Source organism: Pygoscelis adeliae, unplaced genomic scaffold, assembly GCF_000699105.1.
Source record: "Pygoscelis adeliae isolate BGI_AS28 unplaced genomic scaffold, ASM69910v1 Scaffold709, whole genome shotgun sequence".
Taxonomy (NCBI): Eukaryota; Metazoa; Chordata; class Aves; order Sphenisciformes; family Spheniscidae; genus Pygoscelis; species Pygoscelis adeliae.
The window spans coordinates 54,172-70,828 of NW_008825605.1; the positions used below are offsets into that span (position 1 = coordinate 54,172).

Here is a 16,657-nt window from a genome sequence, read left to right on the forward strand (position 1 = left end):
CTGGGGCGCAGAGGGGTGGGGGGAGCCGAAATACCTTCCTTTAGGCAGGACCGTGTCGGGGAAGGGGGAGGATGGCATCTCCCCGGCGGAGGCACCCCCTTCTCTGCTGCATCTGGTGTTGGGCAAGGCGAAGGTAGTTCGTCAGAGCCATTTGGCACCTGTGGGAGGCAAGATACCGTGGGAACGTAAGCATCTTCTGGTTAGATTTGCTTTGATGACTAGAACCAGAGCCGGTAAGAGTCAAGGGAAAGGTCTTGAAGTCCTCTGACAGCTGAGAGTTTCTCTTGCTCCGCTGATTTTTAAAATGCGAGCTGAACCAGAAATATGCAGGGTTGGAACTGGGCATCGTCCTCATGGCCACAGAGGGATAGTTACGAGGGGTGGAAACCTCGTCTGTGATAAAACAGGGCACTTTTGGTTCTTAAACCTGTGACTCTGCCTCCTGCCAGCATTTCACAGGTCTGGCAGCGTTCTTGGGGGATTCGAGAGCCCTAATCCCCTTTCCACAGGCCCCAAAACAGCTTTGGGATAGTTACGAGGGGTGGAAACCTCGTCTGTGATAAAACAGGGCACTTTTGGTTCTTAAACCTGTGACTCTGCCTCCTGCCAGCATTTCACAGGTCTGGCAGCGTTCTTGGGGGATTCGAGAGCCCTAATCCCCTTTCCACAGGCCCCAAAACAGCTTTTTCATGCTAGTTTGTGGCTAGAAACCAAAATTACTTTCTCAAAGCCTTGAAATTTGCATTTGGCAAGATCCAGCCACCCTTCCCGAGCTTCTCTGGTAGAGAGTGGCCAGACTTTTTATTTATCTTGTTATTTATTTAACTGCAGCATGCAGAACCTTCCCGGTCAGCGTGACAGCACTTGTCACCCAACTCACAGCAAGGAAAGAAGAAACCCATGGGAAGACCTGCGGCTGAGCCTTGACTTCGTTTGGTGCTCTGGGAGCGTTGGTGTTTTGCACCTTAAGCCCCGCTGCTTGCTACCCCACTTCTCTTTTCTAGAAGTATTTAGGGCCAGATTGCTGTGCGCCACCGTAGGAGAAATTCATTTAATTATTGCTGCGGCGTTGATGAAGTATCGTCTAGTGGGGATGTCTGTATGTGCTCGATTTTCTGGCTGCTTAGCTGTGTCCTTTGGGCAGTTCTGAAGACAGACCTCCGATGTACCCGCTTTATCTTTGCTCACCGTGTGAGCAGGCACGGGGGAAGTCGTACCTGTCGGTCTGATAAAGCCAGTTTTGTGAGGAAGAAGAGAGCGGTTTTGGGTCTTTAATGGATGCGGCAGCCACGGTGCCTCAGCACGGGGCTGAGCGGCCGGGGGCGAGACCCCTTTTTCTGTTGCTTTGGGGCTTCCTTTGAGATCTTGACCTTCTCCCATGCTTGCCTGTCTTCTGAGCTGAGAAGGAGGAGCCGGCTTCAGAAAGCTTGAAGGGTTTCGAGAACATTACTTAAGAGAAAATATGCAAGTACACAAGTAAATCTCTTCTCCCTTCCTGGTGGAATAATTGCCATTGTTTGTTTCTCCGGCTAGCGAGGTGTTGGCTAACACGTGTTTCCCACAGGATTTGAATTCTGGTTGTGACAGAGCCTCCGCCGTGTGACGTGTGCGATACGTGACGTATGTTCACCTCAGCTGATCCCTGATGGCACAGGCTTTAAACCTTGGATTTCAGCCCCACCTCTGGGAGACTCGGGGTCTCTCCGCGTGGTTGCCCTCTGCCCCGGGCAGCGTTTGGGCTTTGGGTAGGACCTGGTTCCTTTGCAGCTTCTGGGGAGGACAGGTAGAGCTGGAGATGATGAGAGCTGTGACGTGAGGAGAGCGATCCTGAAATGGGTGCTGGAAGGGCTCAGCCGCCGCGCGTTGGGTGACGTGGCTGCGGAGGAGCTGCCTGTGCCGGGGTCCCACCGTGGCTGTCCCCCCGGAGGCACCCCCTTCTCTGCTGCATCTGGTGTTGGGCAAGGCGAAGGTAGTTCGTCAGAGCCATTTGGCACCTGTGGGAGGCAAGATACCGTGGGAACGTAAGCATCTTCTGGTTAGATTTGCTTTGATGACTAGAACCAGAGCCGGTAAGAGTCAAGGGAAAGGTCTTGAAGTCCTCTGACAGCTGAGAGTTTCTCTTGCTCCGCTGATTTTTAAAATGCGAGCTGAACCAGAAATATGCAGGGTTGGAACTGGGCATCATCCTCATGGCCACAGAGGGATAGTTACGAGGGGTGGAAACCTCGTCTGTGATAAAACAGGGCACTTTTGGTTCTTAAACCTGTGACTCTGCCTCCTGCCAGCATTTCACAGGTCTGGCAGCGTTCTTGGGGGATTCGAGAGCCCTAATCCCCTTTCCACAGGCCCCAAAACAGCTTTTTCATGCTAGTTTGTGGCTAGAAACCAAAATTACTTTCTCAAAGCCTTGAAATTTGCATTTGGCAAGATCCAGCCACCCTTCCCGAGCTTCTCTGGTAGAGAGTGGCCAGACTTTTTATTTATTATAATGCAGCATGCAGAACCTTCCCGGTCAGCGTGACAGCACTTGTCACCCAACTCACAGCAAGGAAAGAAGAAACCCATGGGAAGACCTGCGGCTGAGCCTTGACTTCGTTTGGTGCTCTGGGAGCGTTGGTGTTTTGCACCTTAAGCCCCGCTGCTTGCTACCCCACTTCTCTTTTCTAGAAGTATTTAGGGCCAGATTGCTGTGCGCCACCGTAGGAGAAATTCATTTAATTATTGCTGCGGCGTTGATGAAGTATCGTCTAGTGGGGATGTCTGTATGTGCTCGATTTTCTGGCTGCTTAGCTGTGTCCTTTGGGCAGTTCTGAAGACAGACCTCCGATGTACCCGCTTTATCTTTGCTCACCGTGTGAGCAGGCACGGGGGAAGTCGTACCTGTCGGTCTGATAAAGCCAGTTTTGTGAGGAAGAAGAGAGCGGTTTTGGGTCTTTAATGGATGCGGCAGCCACGGTGCCTCAGCACGGGGCTGAGCGGCCGGGGGCGAGACCCCTTTTTCTGTTGCTTTGGGGCTTCCTTTGAGATCTTGACCTTCTCCCATGCTTGCCTGTCTTCTGAGCTGAGAAGGAGGAGCCGGCTTCAGAAAGCTTGAAGGGTTTCGAGAACATTACTTAAGAGAAAATATGCAAGTACACAAGTAAATCTCTTCTCCCTTCCTGGTGGAATAATTGCCATTGTTTGTTTCTCCGGCTAGCGAGGTGTTGGCTAACACGTGTTTCCCACAGGATTTGAATTCTGGTTGTGACAGAGCCTCCGCCGTGTGACGTGTGCGATACGTGACGTATGTTCACCTCAGCTGATCCCTGATGGCACAGGCTTTAAACCTTGGATTTCAGCCCCACCTCTGGGAGACTCGGGGTCTCTCCGCGTGGTTGCCCTCTGCCCCGGGCAGCGTTTGGGCTTTGGGTAGGACCTGGTTCCTTTGCAGCTTCTGGGGAGGACAGGTAGAGCTGGAGATGATGAGAGCTGTGACGTGAGGAGAGCGATCCTGAAATGGGTGCTGGAAGGGCTCAGCCGCCGCGCGTTGGGTGACGTGGCTGCGGAGGAGCTGCCTGTGCCGGGGTCTCCCCGTGGCTGTCCCCCTCCCGAGATGTCTGCAGTGCCTGTGTTTATCCTCCTGCCTGGAGGAGGTATTCGCCTGCCTTGCCGAGCGCTCCTTCCCCGGTGTAATAACGAGCCCGTGAGCAAACACCGGGTCAGAGCCGTAACTGGGGCTTTTGTTTTCGCCCTGGGCAGAGGGTGGGAGGGCAGCAGGATCGATTTTGGCCGGACCGTGGCGATGCACGGCTTCAGCTTGAATGTCTGACGGCCGTAGCTGTGCCTTGCTTACCTTGCAACCCTTTCAGATGCCAGAGGAACAGCTCTGCGAAAGGCAGGGCACAAAAGGATGCCGGTTGTTGTTTCGGACATGAGGTTTTGCTTTGCTCCGTGGTAAACCTTAAACCACCTCAAGCCCTGCCGCGGCTCTTTGGGGCACTGCCACCCTCAGTGGCCCATGGGGCAGTTTGCCCCGGGGGGCTATTACTCTATTGCTGGCATCATCCAGCGTAGATAAAGAGGATGCAGATGATTTTGAAACCCTTCCTGGGCCAGGCAGGCAGCGGTTCCCCCTCTCCCTGCCTCAATGTGTATTTAACTCTCTGGGGAAACACCCAAAGAGGTTTTCTCGTTTTGCTGCTTTTGCTTTGAAGCAGCATCTGCCAAAAAATGCTAATGTGGGATTTCAGTTGTTTGGTCCTTTGTGCCTTGGGTGCCGCGGCTGCTTTATCATTACGGGTCCGAGTGAGTTGAGAGTTCATTGTCGCCCTGGCTTCAGGCCCCTCCCTGGAGTCCACAGACAAAAGAACTGCTCTCAAAATGGCTCAGTCCCTTCTGGGGACGGGGAAATCATCCCGGCGCATCTGAAGCGAGCGAGAGCAGGGTCCCGAACTGCTGGGCCCTTAATGTAGGTGTAAAACACCCAGAAAGACTCGCCGCCCTCCCCCGCCCAATGCCTGCCAGAGGGACAAAGCTCGCTTGATCCCACCTAGCCGAGACTGGGCGCGCAGGAGGGAAGATGAGTTTATTAAATAGAAACATCTGAATGGCTCATCATCCTCAAGCTTAAAATAGGACTGTCAAATGACTCCAAGTCCCGTCTCCGTTATAAAAATCTCTCTTCTTCCCAACCATCAGCTGTGAAATCTCTGTGGGTGTCGCAGGTTGGTATCGTCAGCCGGGTCCCGTTGCCCAAACTCTCGCCATCCCTTTTGGTGCCGTGGGAGTCGTGCTTGTGTGTGATGCCCACCCCGGCGTGGGGCAAAGCTCCTTTAAGATGGAGACAAAAGATTACCGTGGAAAGAACAAAGGTAGGAGCCAGCTCATCTAAATAAATGACAGATTTGTCTGTCGGAGGGAAGATCGTCTGGCAAAGCGGTAGCTAGAAAGCAAGTGAGAATTGTGCGGTTTTGGGGGGGCACTGATGACCTGGAGTACTATTTCCTGAATTGTAACTGAATTTCCCTTTGGAAAGTAAAAGCCGCTCCTCCCTCTCTCTCTCTCCGCTGTGTATTGTTGACAGGGGCTGCTCGGTGTTTTACTTCTCCTCCCCGCCACCCCCATTAGCCCTGCAGGGTTGAAAAGCCTTTTTTTTTGAGACGGAGGTGAATTAATGCCCCCTGGGCTGCTTCCCTCTGCTCGCCCAGAGCTTCCTTCTCCAGGATCGGGGCTTCCTTTTCCCCCAAACGAGGCATTGTAATTCTTCTTGCCCTTTCTTGATTACTATGTAATAGCGGTGATTAAATGTATTATCTCGCCGCATCCCCACGGACTCTGCCTTGTTTAAAAAGCAGAGCGCTCCCAGGGCAGAAACATACCTTATATCTGACCTAAATCTTACTCTTCTGGGAAAGGATTGTTTATCTTCCCCCAAATTAAGAAGGTGGTGCAGCAGGCAGGGTGCTAATTCTGGTTTCCCTGCCGCCAGCTCCCTCTGGGGTTGGTTTTGAGCAAGTCCCGTAATCGCTCAGCTGGAATAGGGGCTGTTGACACGCTCCCTTCCCAGCGCTTGGTGATGTTTGCAGAGCAGGCTGGAAGAGGAATGCTTGGAGCTTTTATCGTTAGGATTCATATCCCCAAAGTAGCTCCTGATAACCATAAAGCTGGACTTCAAATTCATCGACACCCTGGAAAACCCCGTGCCTTTGTGTTTCTTGAATAGGTGTTGCTGTCTGGGAGCGGGGATCGGCTTAAATCATCAAAGTGCTTTGGTGGAAAGCGGGAGTAATGCAGAGCTGTTAAATCGATGGTCTTCGGCCAACAGTAGGATTAATTTTCAAATGGCGGAACCTTGTGCAAAGCCGATGTGCCAGAAGGTGCTGCTGTAGGGAAGGAGGGTCTCCATAGCTTTTCTGCAGGTTACAGGGGCAGGAGTTGCCATCAAATATTCCAGAAAGTGGTCTTGTCCAAAATGCCTTCAGCAAAAATTAGTCTGCCCCCTCTTCTGCTGGGAAGCTTGAGATAGTTTTGCTGTGAACCATACGGAAAAGCAATAACAGGAATACTCGCCGGCCGGCGTCTCGCCCGGCTGTGTTAGCCCTTGCTCGTACGTGCCTCATTTCCAGCCTCTTCCCTGAAGCGGAAGGTGGTTTTGCTGAACTTGCTCACTGATTTATTTTCTTTTAATTGTGATTTTTGCAGTCCGTGGTGCTCTCTGACTCCCAAGCAGCTCAGTAACAAGGGCCAAAGAGTTTGTGTGCTCTACCTCGGAGCTGGCATTTCTGGGGGAGCAGGAGGGCACGGCTCTGGCCAAAGGGCTGGGCTCAGGAGAGGGGTGGTGGGGGAAGAAATACAGCCGGGAGTCAGGAGCAGGTGCTGGAAACTTCTTGCTCACTGTCCTTTTTGTCTTCAGAGTTTCCACCCTTTAGTCCTACCATCTGCCTACTGGTCCGTGGGCTGTCTCCATCCTCTGCTGCTGAAGACATCGCGCATCTGAGTCTCATTTATTTGACTCAGAGTTTTTTTTTATTTACTTCCAATGTTTTTCAGTGGAGAGAGTAACTCTTCGTCAGTCAAGATGTATTTGTGTTTCCGTGCACATTTAGACAGGGTTTTGTTTGTCGGTGCTCTTGTGACCACTGATCTTTGGTCAAGGTCTGTTGTGCTGACGAGACACGAAGGAAAACGGGTTTCTTCCCAGCCCTGGTGAGTTGTGCTGGTTTTGGATTGAAGCTCCCAAACAACTAGTTGCCGTGAAGCACGTCTCTTCCTGGAATTGCTGGGATAAGCCCCAAACGGTGGATCCAGAGTCTCAGTGAGGTCAGCGCTCGTCTGCTGACATGAACAGACCCGTGCTCACCGACCTCCAAGCGATGGAGGTGGAACCCAAACCCCATCCTCTTCGGTATGTTCTCTTCTCCTCACCTCTGGTGAGCGCCTCGTCTGCTCACCTCTGCAGAAGGCAGAGGAGTTGCTTGTTTTGGGGTTTTTCTTTCTTTTTATTGATTTCTACATGTCATGCCTGGCCTCAGCTCTCTTCTGGGTACTTAGAAAATGCTGGTAACCTTGTGCGTGGAAACCTGTTCTTAATTCTGCCCCGGCCTCTTGGATTAAAAAAATTGCTTTATTTCTCCGTGGCTAGGTACGCTGACCTCCTCACAAAGCACTTGGCAGTTTGCTGGTGAAGAGAGATTGAGGAAGGGTTTACTGTTTCTGCAAAGCAGCGAGAAGTGTCTAGATAACGTTACAGAGATTGCGTCTCCTCTGCCTTTCCCTGGGCCTTTTCCCAACGCGTCACCCACTTGCCGGCGTGGGCACGTCAGCGGTATCCAGTGACTTTCAGGAGTGTCCCGTCCTGCGCCTCCATCAACAGGCTCGTAAAACAAGTGAAGGGGAGAGGGAGGAAGGTGTGCTAATCCGGGGCAGTAAAATCAGTCATGCATACATCAGCTGCCGACTGCGAAGGGTGGTGGGAAAGATAACCCCAAACAGGAATCTACAATGTGCGAGAGCTCTTTATCTAGAAACTGAATTCATGAGCTCTCTTATGGCAGCTTTGATGCCATTGGTTTAATGTCCTTAACATAATTTATCGGAACAAATCTATTGATGCAGAGAATTTCAAAATTATTACTCACTGTTTGGCCTTCTGGCCAAGATCAAGTGTTTGTAAGTGTTTTATCTTCCTCTGGAGGGCCGTGTTCTGCGCTGGCAGGGGCGGGCTGCGTGATCTCATGGGTTTTCTTCCATCCCCAGCTGCTGTGATTAAGAGCGTTGGCTTTGACTCTTAGTTCAGGCCGGACTTCTGCAGTTTTCCATAAGAGCTTCCTGAGAGAAGCAAATGAAATATTTAGGCTCTTATCTTCCAGAGCTGTGGAAGAGGTTTTTATTGTGTGCAACCAAGGTGCCTTGCTCAGAAGTGTTTTGCTTGTGAAGTTTGGACCTTTGTTTTCTTAACTAGTGGAAATAAGATTTCTTTTCGTGTTTCTTTAACTTTCTTGGGGAAAATATCTCTTGTTTCTTCAAGCAGCAGAAGTATCAGTTCACTGCAACAACTCTATAACCTTTTTGTTTTTCCTCATATAGATTTCAGCTTTTTGTGCTGCTCGGTGATGTCGTTTCGAAGAGGTAGATGTATTGCATATATGTGCTTAAAAAAAAAAAGCATGGTTTCCTCCTCTCCAGTAACCAGCAGCAAAATGCCATATTACGTAACTGTCTTGGCTTTTGAGGATTGACAAAACTTGGTGGGTTTTTTCCCCTAAATAAGCTGCTACTGCTCTCAACAAAAGCTGCTGTTCCATTGAAGCGTGTTGTGTAAGCGCTCTCCTGACATCTAAACAGCTCTCCGCATCGCTGTGTGCACCAGCAGGATTGTTCCAGCGGGGCTTTTCTGCTTTGGTTTCTGCCTGGTTTGCACTTTGAAGAAAAGAAATCTCGCTGCTATTCCCGTTTGCGGCCGTGGCCTTGGACTGGGGGGGACTGATCCCAACAGACTTTTTTTGGGGGGGATTTGCAGGCAGAGGAAAAAAATGTGTTGGGGGATTTCTGTGCGGACAGCGGCTTGGATGTGTCCACGGAGGCTCCAACGTGCTACGCGTCCTCCGGGTAGTGTTTGGTGGGTCTAAGGCTTGGTCTCACGACCGACTTCTGCGTGCGCAGAAGTGCTCTTATCGATGGTGCCACCACCTGCAGGCAGAGCCCAGGTGAGGAAGGGGCATGTTCCCATTTTTGAGCGTTAAGAGGACCCGTGTGGGGAAGAGCCAGCTGCCTCTCATGCCCCGGCCGCTTGTTTGGCTGAGATAAAGCCCGCAGTCAGCAGCAGGACCGGGGAGGAAGGGCAGTGCATGCTGGTGTGGTGTGTCCTGGCGCTCGGCTTGCCCTGCTCAGACGCTGGAGAGTTGAGCTTGATGATGTGTTTGGGTGTGCTAATGTTTTAACTTTTTATTTTCATCTAAAACGTGAGGCGTGGCTAAAATCTGTCTGAGCAGCTCTGTTTATAAAAATAGAGCAAAGTGAGTATTCGTCCTGGCTATACCAAATTAGCACGCTCGTTTGCTAGACGAGTGAGGATCTGACCCGAGCGCCTTGTTACGTGCTCCTTCCAGTGAAATACTTGTCTCAACCATTTGACCAGGTGCCATCGCCACAACTTTTTAGCTTTTTCCCCCTAGCATTTAGTTCACAGTCAGTAAGAGTATACTGTCTGTTGCTGGCTGAAAATAATCCCGGACAGCTAAGGCTGGCGGAAGGCAGACAGCTATTTATTTAGGTTGATTCAGGTTCCAGTAAACAGCTCTGAGGAATGCTCTGAAATCACCCGTAGGGATTGCTCCCAGAGTCACGAAAGAAAGAAAAAAGGAAAGGTTTTGGGGCATCATGAATTCATTTTTGGACAGGACTTTCTAACCCTGATCTGTTTTCTTTGGCCAGAATTAACTGTTTAGGTCTCTCCAGCCACTTTTTTCGGTTGTCTATCTGGGTAAAAATTATGACTGATGAATTCTTTCATTTTAGAGGTGTTTAAACAGATCTAGAAATAGCAGCTTTTCTGAAATTATTGCATTTTGTTAAGTATATGCCATTGAATTTAACACCTTCACTTCTCCAAGCGGAGTGTGTGTGGCACAGACAAACAAACTGCCTTTACATAGCAATGAAAAAGGGTGGAGGTAGCCAAAACGTTTTCATATGGAAACCTCTTGGGTTTGTTCTCTGACCTCAGCCGGTAATGCTTTTGGTAATCGAGAGAGCTTGTTTTTGCAGGACATGCGATAGACCTGTACGTAGCTTCAGTCCAGCCTCAGAGCTGAGCAGACCCCGTCAGCTGCGTGTTCATCCTTGCACTCAGAATAAGTGAATAAGTGGGTTTTTTTAATCATGGTTAAACAGGAATTACCTATTTCCCAATCGGCAGCAAACTTGTTTGGAAACTAGCAGGAGGGAGGGAGGGGAGCTTCCTGCTGCGGAAACTGAGTGTGCTGGGACCGGAGCGATGCTGCGACCGCACCGATGCTCTGATCGCACGCTGCGGCTTTCCCTCGTTGACTCACCCTTTCTTGTAACTGGCCTGATTGGGAGGATCGTTGTTGTCGCTTCCCAAGTCACTATGTGAAAGGGTGAGCCGAGGCACCGCGGTCTTGGGGCGGTGGGGGGATAGGAGAAGGTGAAGCTGATGCTCTGGTCTGTGCTGAGATGCTGTACATCTTCCTTAAAATCACGGTGAAACCTCCAAGATAAAGATGCCCCATGGTATGGCAGGGGACAAACCAGATGTGCTTTGGGACGCTAGCTCTTCCAACCAAGGCTCGTTGTATATTCTTGCTTTCAATGTTTGTTGCGTGTGATTAAGGCAGCAGAGAGAAGATACGCTGCTGGGTCCTCTGGCAAGAGAGCTTTAGTTAAATCCTAGTGGAATATGGTTTTGCACAGATGATTAAATATTAACACAGTGAATCTCCAAGGTGATGAGGCTGGCGGTGCTGCTTCAGGATTGCTTAAATCATGGGGCTTTTAGAGGTTTTGATTTACATAATTACAGATACTTGCTTAAAAAAAACCCTCAATTGCTATTGAACAGGTGTCACACTGTGATGCCCGGGATGTTTCCTCCATCCCTGTGTCGTGATGGATCTTGGCGGGTTCAAAAGCCTTGTGGCAAGGTGATGGAGTCAAGCTTCATTGGTTTCATTGTAAGGCACTAAGTCACAGGAGCTTCCTTCCGGCTGGAGATGCTCCCTCTTCCCCTCGCTACCGGCCCAGATTTGGGAAGGGATGCGAGAGAGTCTTTTTGTAAAGGTCTTTTCCAAGCTAAATGATTCTCTGACTCTATTGTAGATGTGGCACTTGGGGACATGGTTTAGTGGGACTTGGCAGTGTTAGGTTCACGGTTGGACTTGATCTTTTTTTTTTTTGAGGTCTTTTCCAACCTAAATGATTCCTTGAGAGGTGAAGCGGGGTGGCCGGTTCCAAAGAGCCCCAAGTGTGCCGGGGGGAGGAGGAGGAGGAGGAGAGCCAGCTGTGAGAAACTTCAACTGCAAAAATTAGAGCTTGTCGGGACAAACTTTCTTGTCTTTAAAGGGGGATGAGAGGGGGTGGGAAGGCAGTTGGAGCCAGTTGTTCTGTGCTCGCTTTGTTTAGCAAAAAGCATTTGTCACAGATTTTTTTTTTTCTTGTTTGCTTGTTTAATATGTATTGAAATGAGAACTTTGATCATTCGATAAGGGGATCAGAAGGCTGCTGGATTTTGCTGTTAAGTACCTCTGTTCCTTCTGCTGAAATGCAGTTTTTGTAGAGCTGTAGTGCTTGCTGAAATCACAGCGTGAGTCTTTACACTGCCTGTAACAGGCGAGCAGAAGGGGCTTCTCCGCTGAGCGAGCGGTGGGTGGACCCAGAACCACTGTAGGGATTATATGTTGTAATGCTTAATCTGGTAAAACAATTACTGGATGTCGGGGGAAGCAACCCTGTGCTTACTCCATGGTACGATGGGGGTGTTGCTTTTGGGTGGGGGTGGTTCTATAAGGCTGTGGTTATGGCTCCCATGTAAAAAAATCTGTTGCTGTGTCTAAAGTAGAAAGAAAAACAAAATGAAAGTGCTTGTCTGGTTTTCTGGGCTGGAGGCAGAAGGCACATCGCTATTTTATGCATCTGCCTGGTAGGGGCAGCGTCCCTGTCATGGGAGCTCTTGGCCTCACCAGTGTTGGTCTCAACCTGGCTGGTGGCTTTGTGGTGTAGACAGACATCGCAGAGGGGCAGTGTCATCTAATTGCTTTTTTTTTTTCCTTACTGCATCCAAAAAAACCCAAGATGGAAATCCAGGCCTAAAAGATAAAAGTTAGTACGTCACCTCGCAGTTATTTAGCACCATGGTAGTAAGAAAATCCCTGGGCTTGGCTTCAAGTGGAAGGGTTGATGTTCTGGGCCTTTTAATAAAAGGTCCTGGAAATAATTTTAAGATAAAGTGTGGTCAGCGTATCTACTGAAACACTGCAGAGCACTTGGCCCTCTCAGTTCTAATTAATAGATGGCAGTAATCCTGCAAAGCCGTGTAACTCCGTTGAAGGCAGGGAAGTTGCTGATACCATCTCTGAAGGTGGTCCTGGTCCTGCGTGTTGGTGTGCAGGCAGCGGAGTGCTGGAAGCCAGCTGAGCAGGGCAGAGCAGACCCTAGCCGGTAGCACCGACACAAAACCGAGTTTGGCTAGTGAGCAGTAAGCAGAATAGCATTTCCTTGTGGCTTGGTTTCCTTCTTCCTCTGCTGTAAGAGGAGAAGCTGGGAAGAAATCAGCCGTGAGTCAGTGCTTTTTCAGATGCCTTAAAACGTTTGTTCGAACCAAGGCGGTGTGTCAGGCTTTTTTGTGATGCATAATAATGATTAACCCTTTCTGAGTGTGGCTTTATTCTTTTGACAGGATCATCTACTTTCAAAAAATCACTCACCCCTGAGGTAAGTTTCTGACCGACAACCTGGTTTGTTCCGTGGCTGTGAGAGAATGCCCAATTTCAGACTTGTCTGCTATTTTTCCAGTCTCATTCAAGTTAGGAGTAAACCAGGCGGTGGTAGGTACGGTAAGCTGCAGGTACTCATTTGAGAATGAGTAAGGAGCATTTCTCCTTACCAAGGGAATCTCTGCTTAAAAACCTAGCTTGTCCTGGAACTGAGCAATTCTTGTGCCACCAAAGCACCACATAGATCTCCTGCCGCGAGCAAGACGTTCAACTCGTTTTGACTGAGAAACACCATTTAACAACTGCGTGTGTTAGAAGATGATGAGTCAAGCGCGCTCTTGTGGCATGAATCAGAGGAGAATTTGCCACCTTCCTAAAATGTTTCCTCAAAGACTTGGCCTTACTGGCAGAAAGCATGGTGACCAGCTGCGGTGGGTCCAGATGTGCTTAGAGCTGATCTGTTTGTGATGAGGGTGATTAGAAAAAAGCACACTCTTCCAGGTGGTCTTGCATGAAGGTGTTTCTCTCTAATTATATGTCCGGCCTCAATCACACAGGAGTCAATGGGTTCTTTGAAGGCATTTCAATGCCACTGCTGTCCTGGAGGCCAGCCTGTACCGTGTCCTCCCTTTGCACGTGTGCAGGGACCTGGGGCTTCAGCGTTTCACAGGCTCCATCTCTGAGAATAGCAAAATTATGCCAGGTGGTTCTGGGCAGCCACCAGCCTCTAAGACATTGGGTTTTACACCCTTGGTTCTTACCATCTTTTACTCCAATCCTAGATGCCAGGTTCTTCTGGGCAGCCAGGCTCACAGACAATAAAGAAAGGGCACAGAGGAGTGGACTCCACGGGCGAGACTACCTATAAAAAGGTAAGTTGCCCCTTGCACAACTCATTTGACTGTTGTCATTCTCCTCTGCGATGCAAGTGCTGCCCAGAGCAGCAGTGTGTCTCACGAGGTTCGGCGTTGGACAGCGGATAACGTCTGTGACAGTCGCTGAAGAAGATCTCAAAGGAAAGGAACCAAAGGACTGAATATGTGCTTCTTGGCTTCCCCTCTGCAGCCTTCTAAAGAAGGGATTATTTTTAAACTTTGCCCATTAGCAACACTTCCTAGGCCTCTTCTGGCTTACTGGGTGCTTTCTGTGCTCTTTGGGCACAATAGTTTCTATAGATCTTGTGGCATTACTGGAATTTGCTTTACAAAGGGGAGATTGTTTGGGTATTTGTAAAAAAGCCTGTAAATGTGGGTATTTTGTGGATGCTGCTTCCAGTTTGTTGGACTTCCGTCGGAACGGGCTGACTTTCTCTGAAGTGAGGTTGACTTCTAGGCTGTAGGTTGAATGGGTAATGGCTTGATATGGGCATTTCACTGTTTTGTGTAAGCGAAGCTTCTGGTCTGAAATATCTAATCCAGATGTACCTCTTTCTGTCTGTCAGGAATCGCCGTGGAAGGGAGGAATTCAAATGGTATTTCTACAGAAGCTGGCTTTTGTTATAATGCCCTTTTTGAAATTGCTTGTGTCTTCAAGACTGGGATGCAGCTTTCAGTTTCCCAGCAAATTCAGAGATAGAAGGTTAGACAGCAGTAATAGGAGAGAAAAGTAGAAGTCAATGGAAAATGCCTGAACTGTTTCTTGCAAGGGTCCCAGAAACCTGGTGGGACACTGCATGGGATTTATCTGGGAATGAGACTAATGGACAGTCTGTCTGTTTTCCATCCCCTCCTTTTCCAGGGGTGGTAAGTTGTTTTTTAAAATTCTTTGCCCTATAAAAGTGATTGTAAACAGGCAGTCAGCTGCTCAGCTGATCGTGCTGGCTAATAGAAGAGAAAAATACTTGTTCCTTGGCAACCTGGCCCTGTGGCTCTGTGTTCACAAACAAGGCAGCATTGCTACACCGTGTTGATAAGTTCTGCTTCTCAACAGTGAGACTGTCCTGGGAGTTTAAGCAGGACTAGGTGAGCTGAGCCGAGATCTGTTTTCAAGCAACTTTAGCCTTTAGAGGGTAAGGAAGGAAAGAGGAGTCCAGTTCTTCCTCCTTCCCCATCTAATACCGCAGCAGAAATCAGATACAAACAGGTAGCTGCGGTAGAAAAGGACATTGTTGACAAGCTGGAGTTACTGCCAGTTTTTGTTGCTCTCTCTTTGGGGAACAGTGAGCAGGTCTCTCGCAGCTATGATAACAGAAAAACAGTTAAGTGGGAGAAATGTTCCTGGTCATTTTACCAGGCTTCACGGAGGATGTGTGTCTGGGGAAAAAGCTTGAAATGTTTGTCCCCCAGGTACTGCAGTGTTCTGTTGCCAAATGCTTTGATCTACAGTGATTTCTGGCATGCGGCAGGGGGCTGGGCTTTGTTTAGCTTAAGGAAACAAACACAAACTAGTTGGATCGTGAGCCCTGGATCTTGTCCTGGGTCCAGTTGCTTTATGTATAAGCCAAGTGAAATGTCCGTGAGCTGCAGTGCACAAATCCAACCTGCACCTGCTCTGCAGCCTCAACGTTTCCAGCAGGCTTTACAGCAGAGTTGGTATCTCCGGGCTCCGGGAACTGACAGGGCATATAACATCGGGGTGTTGAGCAGATCTCATCTGGGCTGTTCTGGGAAAGACAGCCCATAGCACGAGCTAGACTGGAGCACGTCTCAGTGGTCTGAGATGAGATCATGTGTTTCATAGGCAGAAGAGGACTCTTGATGTGAGTAGCTGTTACAAGAACACAGTCCTACATTGTTCTTGGACAGTTTGTGCAGAGGATGCAGGAGTGGGATTCGTGTCTTTGCTCCTTATTTAAAAATGACAGTGAACTCCTTAGGGTTAAAGAGCCATGACCTGGCAAGAGAGGCAGATGGAGGAATGCGGTAGCACCAGACAGAAGTGTGCGTTGTGTGCTGGCCGTGTCTGCCTTGTCCTGTAGAAGAGCCAAGTCTGTGCCCAAGCTGGGGAAGGGCAAGCTTCAAAGTATATAGTTCCAAGACCTGGCAGACCAAGGTGTCAAGAAGTGTGTTTATTCACAGGGGCGCGAGATAGGCTGTCCCTGGCTATCTTCCCCCTCTGACTGCGGGATGTAGGATGAGTGCTGTGGGAGGATGATAGGAAATTCAGTCTTTTAAGGACCAGCTGGGTGTTGATTCCAATTCAAGCCTTTTACTGCTCAACCACCCAGAGTGCAAGGATCGAGTAGGATGCTATTGGGGATGTTCCCAGGTGTTCCCATCACCAAAGCAATGTTAGTCAATGAGAAAGAAGTGCCGGAAGCTGGAACCAGTAGGTGTAAAACACCCCGGCTAACAATGCTTGTTTGAACTTGGGGCTCTCTTTAACTCCTTTCGCTCCTATTTCCAGTCTGCTGCTCCACATTGCCTAACTCATTTTCTCTGCCCCTCCAGACGACGTCATCTGCCTTGAAAGGTGCCATTCAGCTGGGCATTACACACACAGTTGGAAGCTTGAGCACTAAACCCGAAAGAGATGTTCTCATGCAAGATTTCTACGTAGTAGAAAGTATTTTCTTCCCAAGGTCAGTGCTTACTTTCTTCTCTCTCTGGTGCTTTGATAGTGAGTAGCAGCATTAGTTCCTAACCCTGCTTGTACATGAGGAAGCAGCACCAAACCAGGACAGTTGACCGCAGGAGCGAGCACAGGTCTCCTGAGCAGAGCTACTCAATGCACTGCTTACAGACCAACTCTGGCTCCTGCCTGCGACCTGTTTCTGAAGAACCCTGGCTCTTCCCTATATATGTCCACCACCAGTCATGTGAACAAATGCAGGCTTGCTCTTGTGTGTGCCTACATGTGTCCCTTTTGGGTGGGTGCTTTCTAGCCTTCCAGTGTGTTAGAAGCAGCCAGCCAGTGGGTGTTTGCTTTTAGGGCAGTTTCATAAGAAATGTTTCAAATACAAATACTTGTGTGTGCTTCTCTCCTCGATCAGTGAAGGGAGTAACCTCACCCCAGCTCATCACTACAACGACTTTCGGTTCAAAACCTATGCTCCAGTGGCATTTCGCTATTTCCGGGAGCTGTTTGGGATCCGACCAGACGACTATCTGGTGAGTTGGTGGTTGGACCGGGTTCCCGTTTGTTGTGTACTCTGTGTGATGGGTGTTTGTCCTCTTCCCCCTCTCAGAGCTATGGAGCACCGTGAGGCCCTGTGGTAAGCTCTGTAAGCACAGCAGTGGGTGCTCTCTGTGACCCTGGCGTTTGCCTCTGTTAATGTTTAAAAGGAAGAG

The 16,657-nt window shown here is 49.4% G+C and overlaps 2 protein-coding genes across 2 annotated transcripts in view; one reads left to right on the forward strand and one right to left on the reverse strand.

The window, feature by feature from the left end:
* Positions 1-6,464, reverse strand: part of LOC103924097 (tropomodulin-4-like) — a 24,286-nt gene extending 17,822 nt beyond the window's left edge. Inside the window, exon 1 of the mRNA XM_009332558.1 lies at positions 6,414-6,464. Coding sequence (XP_009330833.1) covers positions 6,414-6,464 — 51 coding nt within the window. The remainder of the gene's footprint in view (positions 1-6,413) is intronic.
* The window catches only part of PIP5K1A (phosphatidylinositol-4-phosphate 5-kinase, type I, alpha), a 31,483-nt gene that overhangs the window by 4,284 nt on the left and 10,542 nt on the right, over positions 1-16,657 (forward strand). Inside the window, 5 exon segments of the mRNA XM_009332554.1 lie at positions 8,065-8,106; positions 12,392-12,426; positions 13,211-13,300; positions 15,818-15,948; positions 16,360-16,624. Coding sequence (XP_009330829.1) covers positions 8,091-8,106; positions 12,392-12,426; positions 13,211-13,300; positions 15,818-15,948; positions 16,360-16,624 — 537 coding nt within the window. The 5' untranslated portion in view covers positions 8,065-8,090.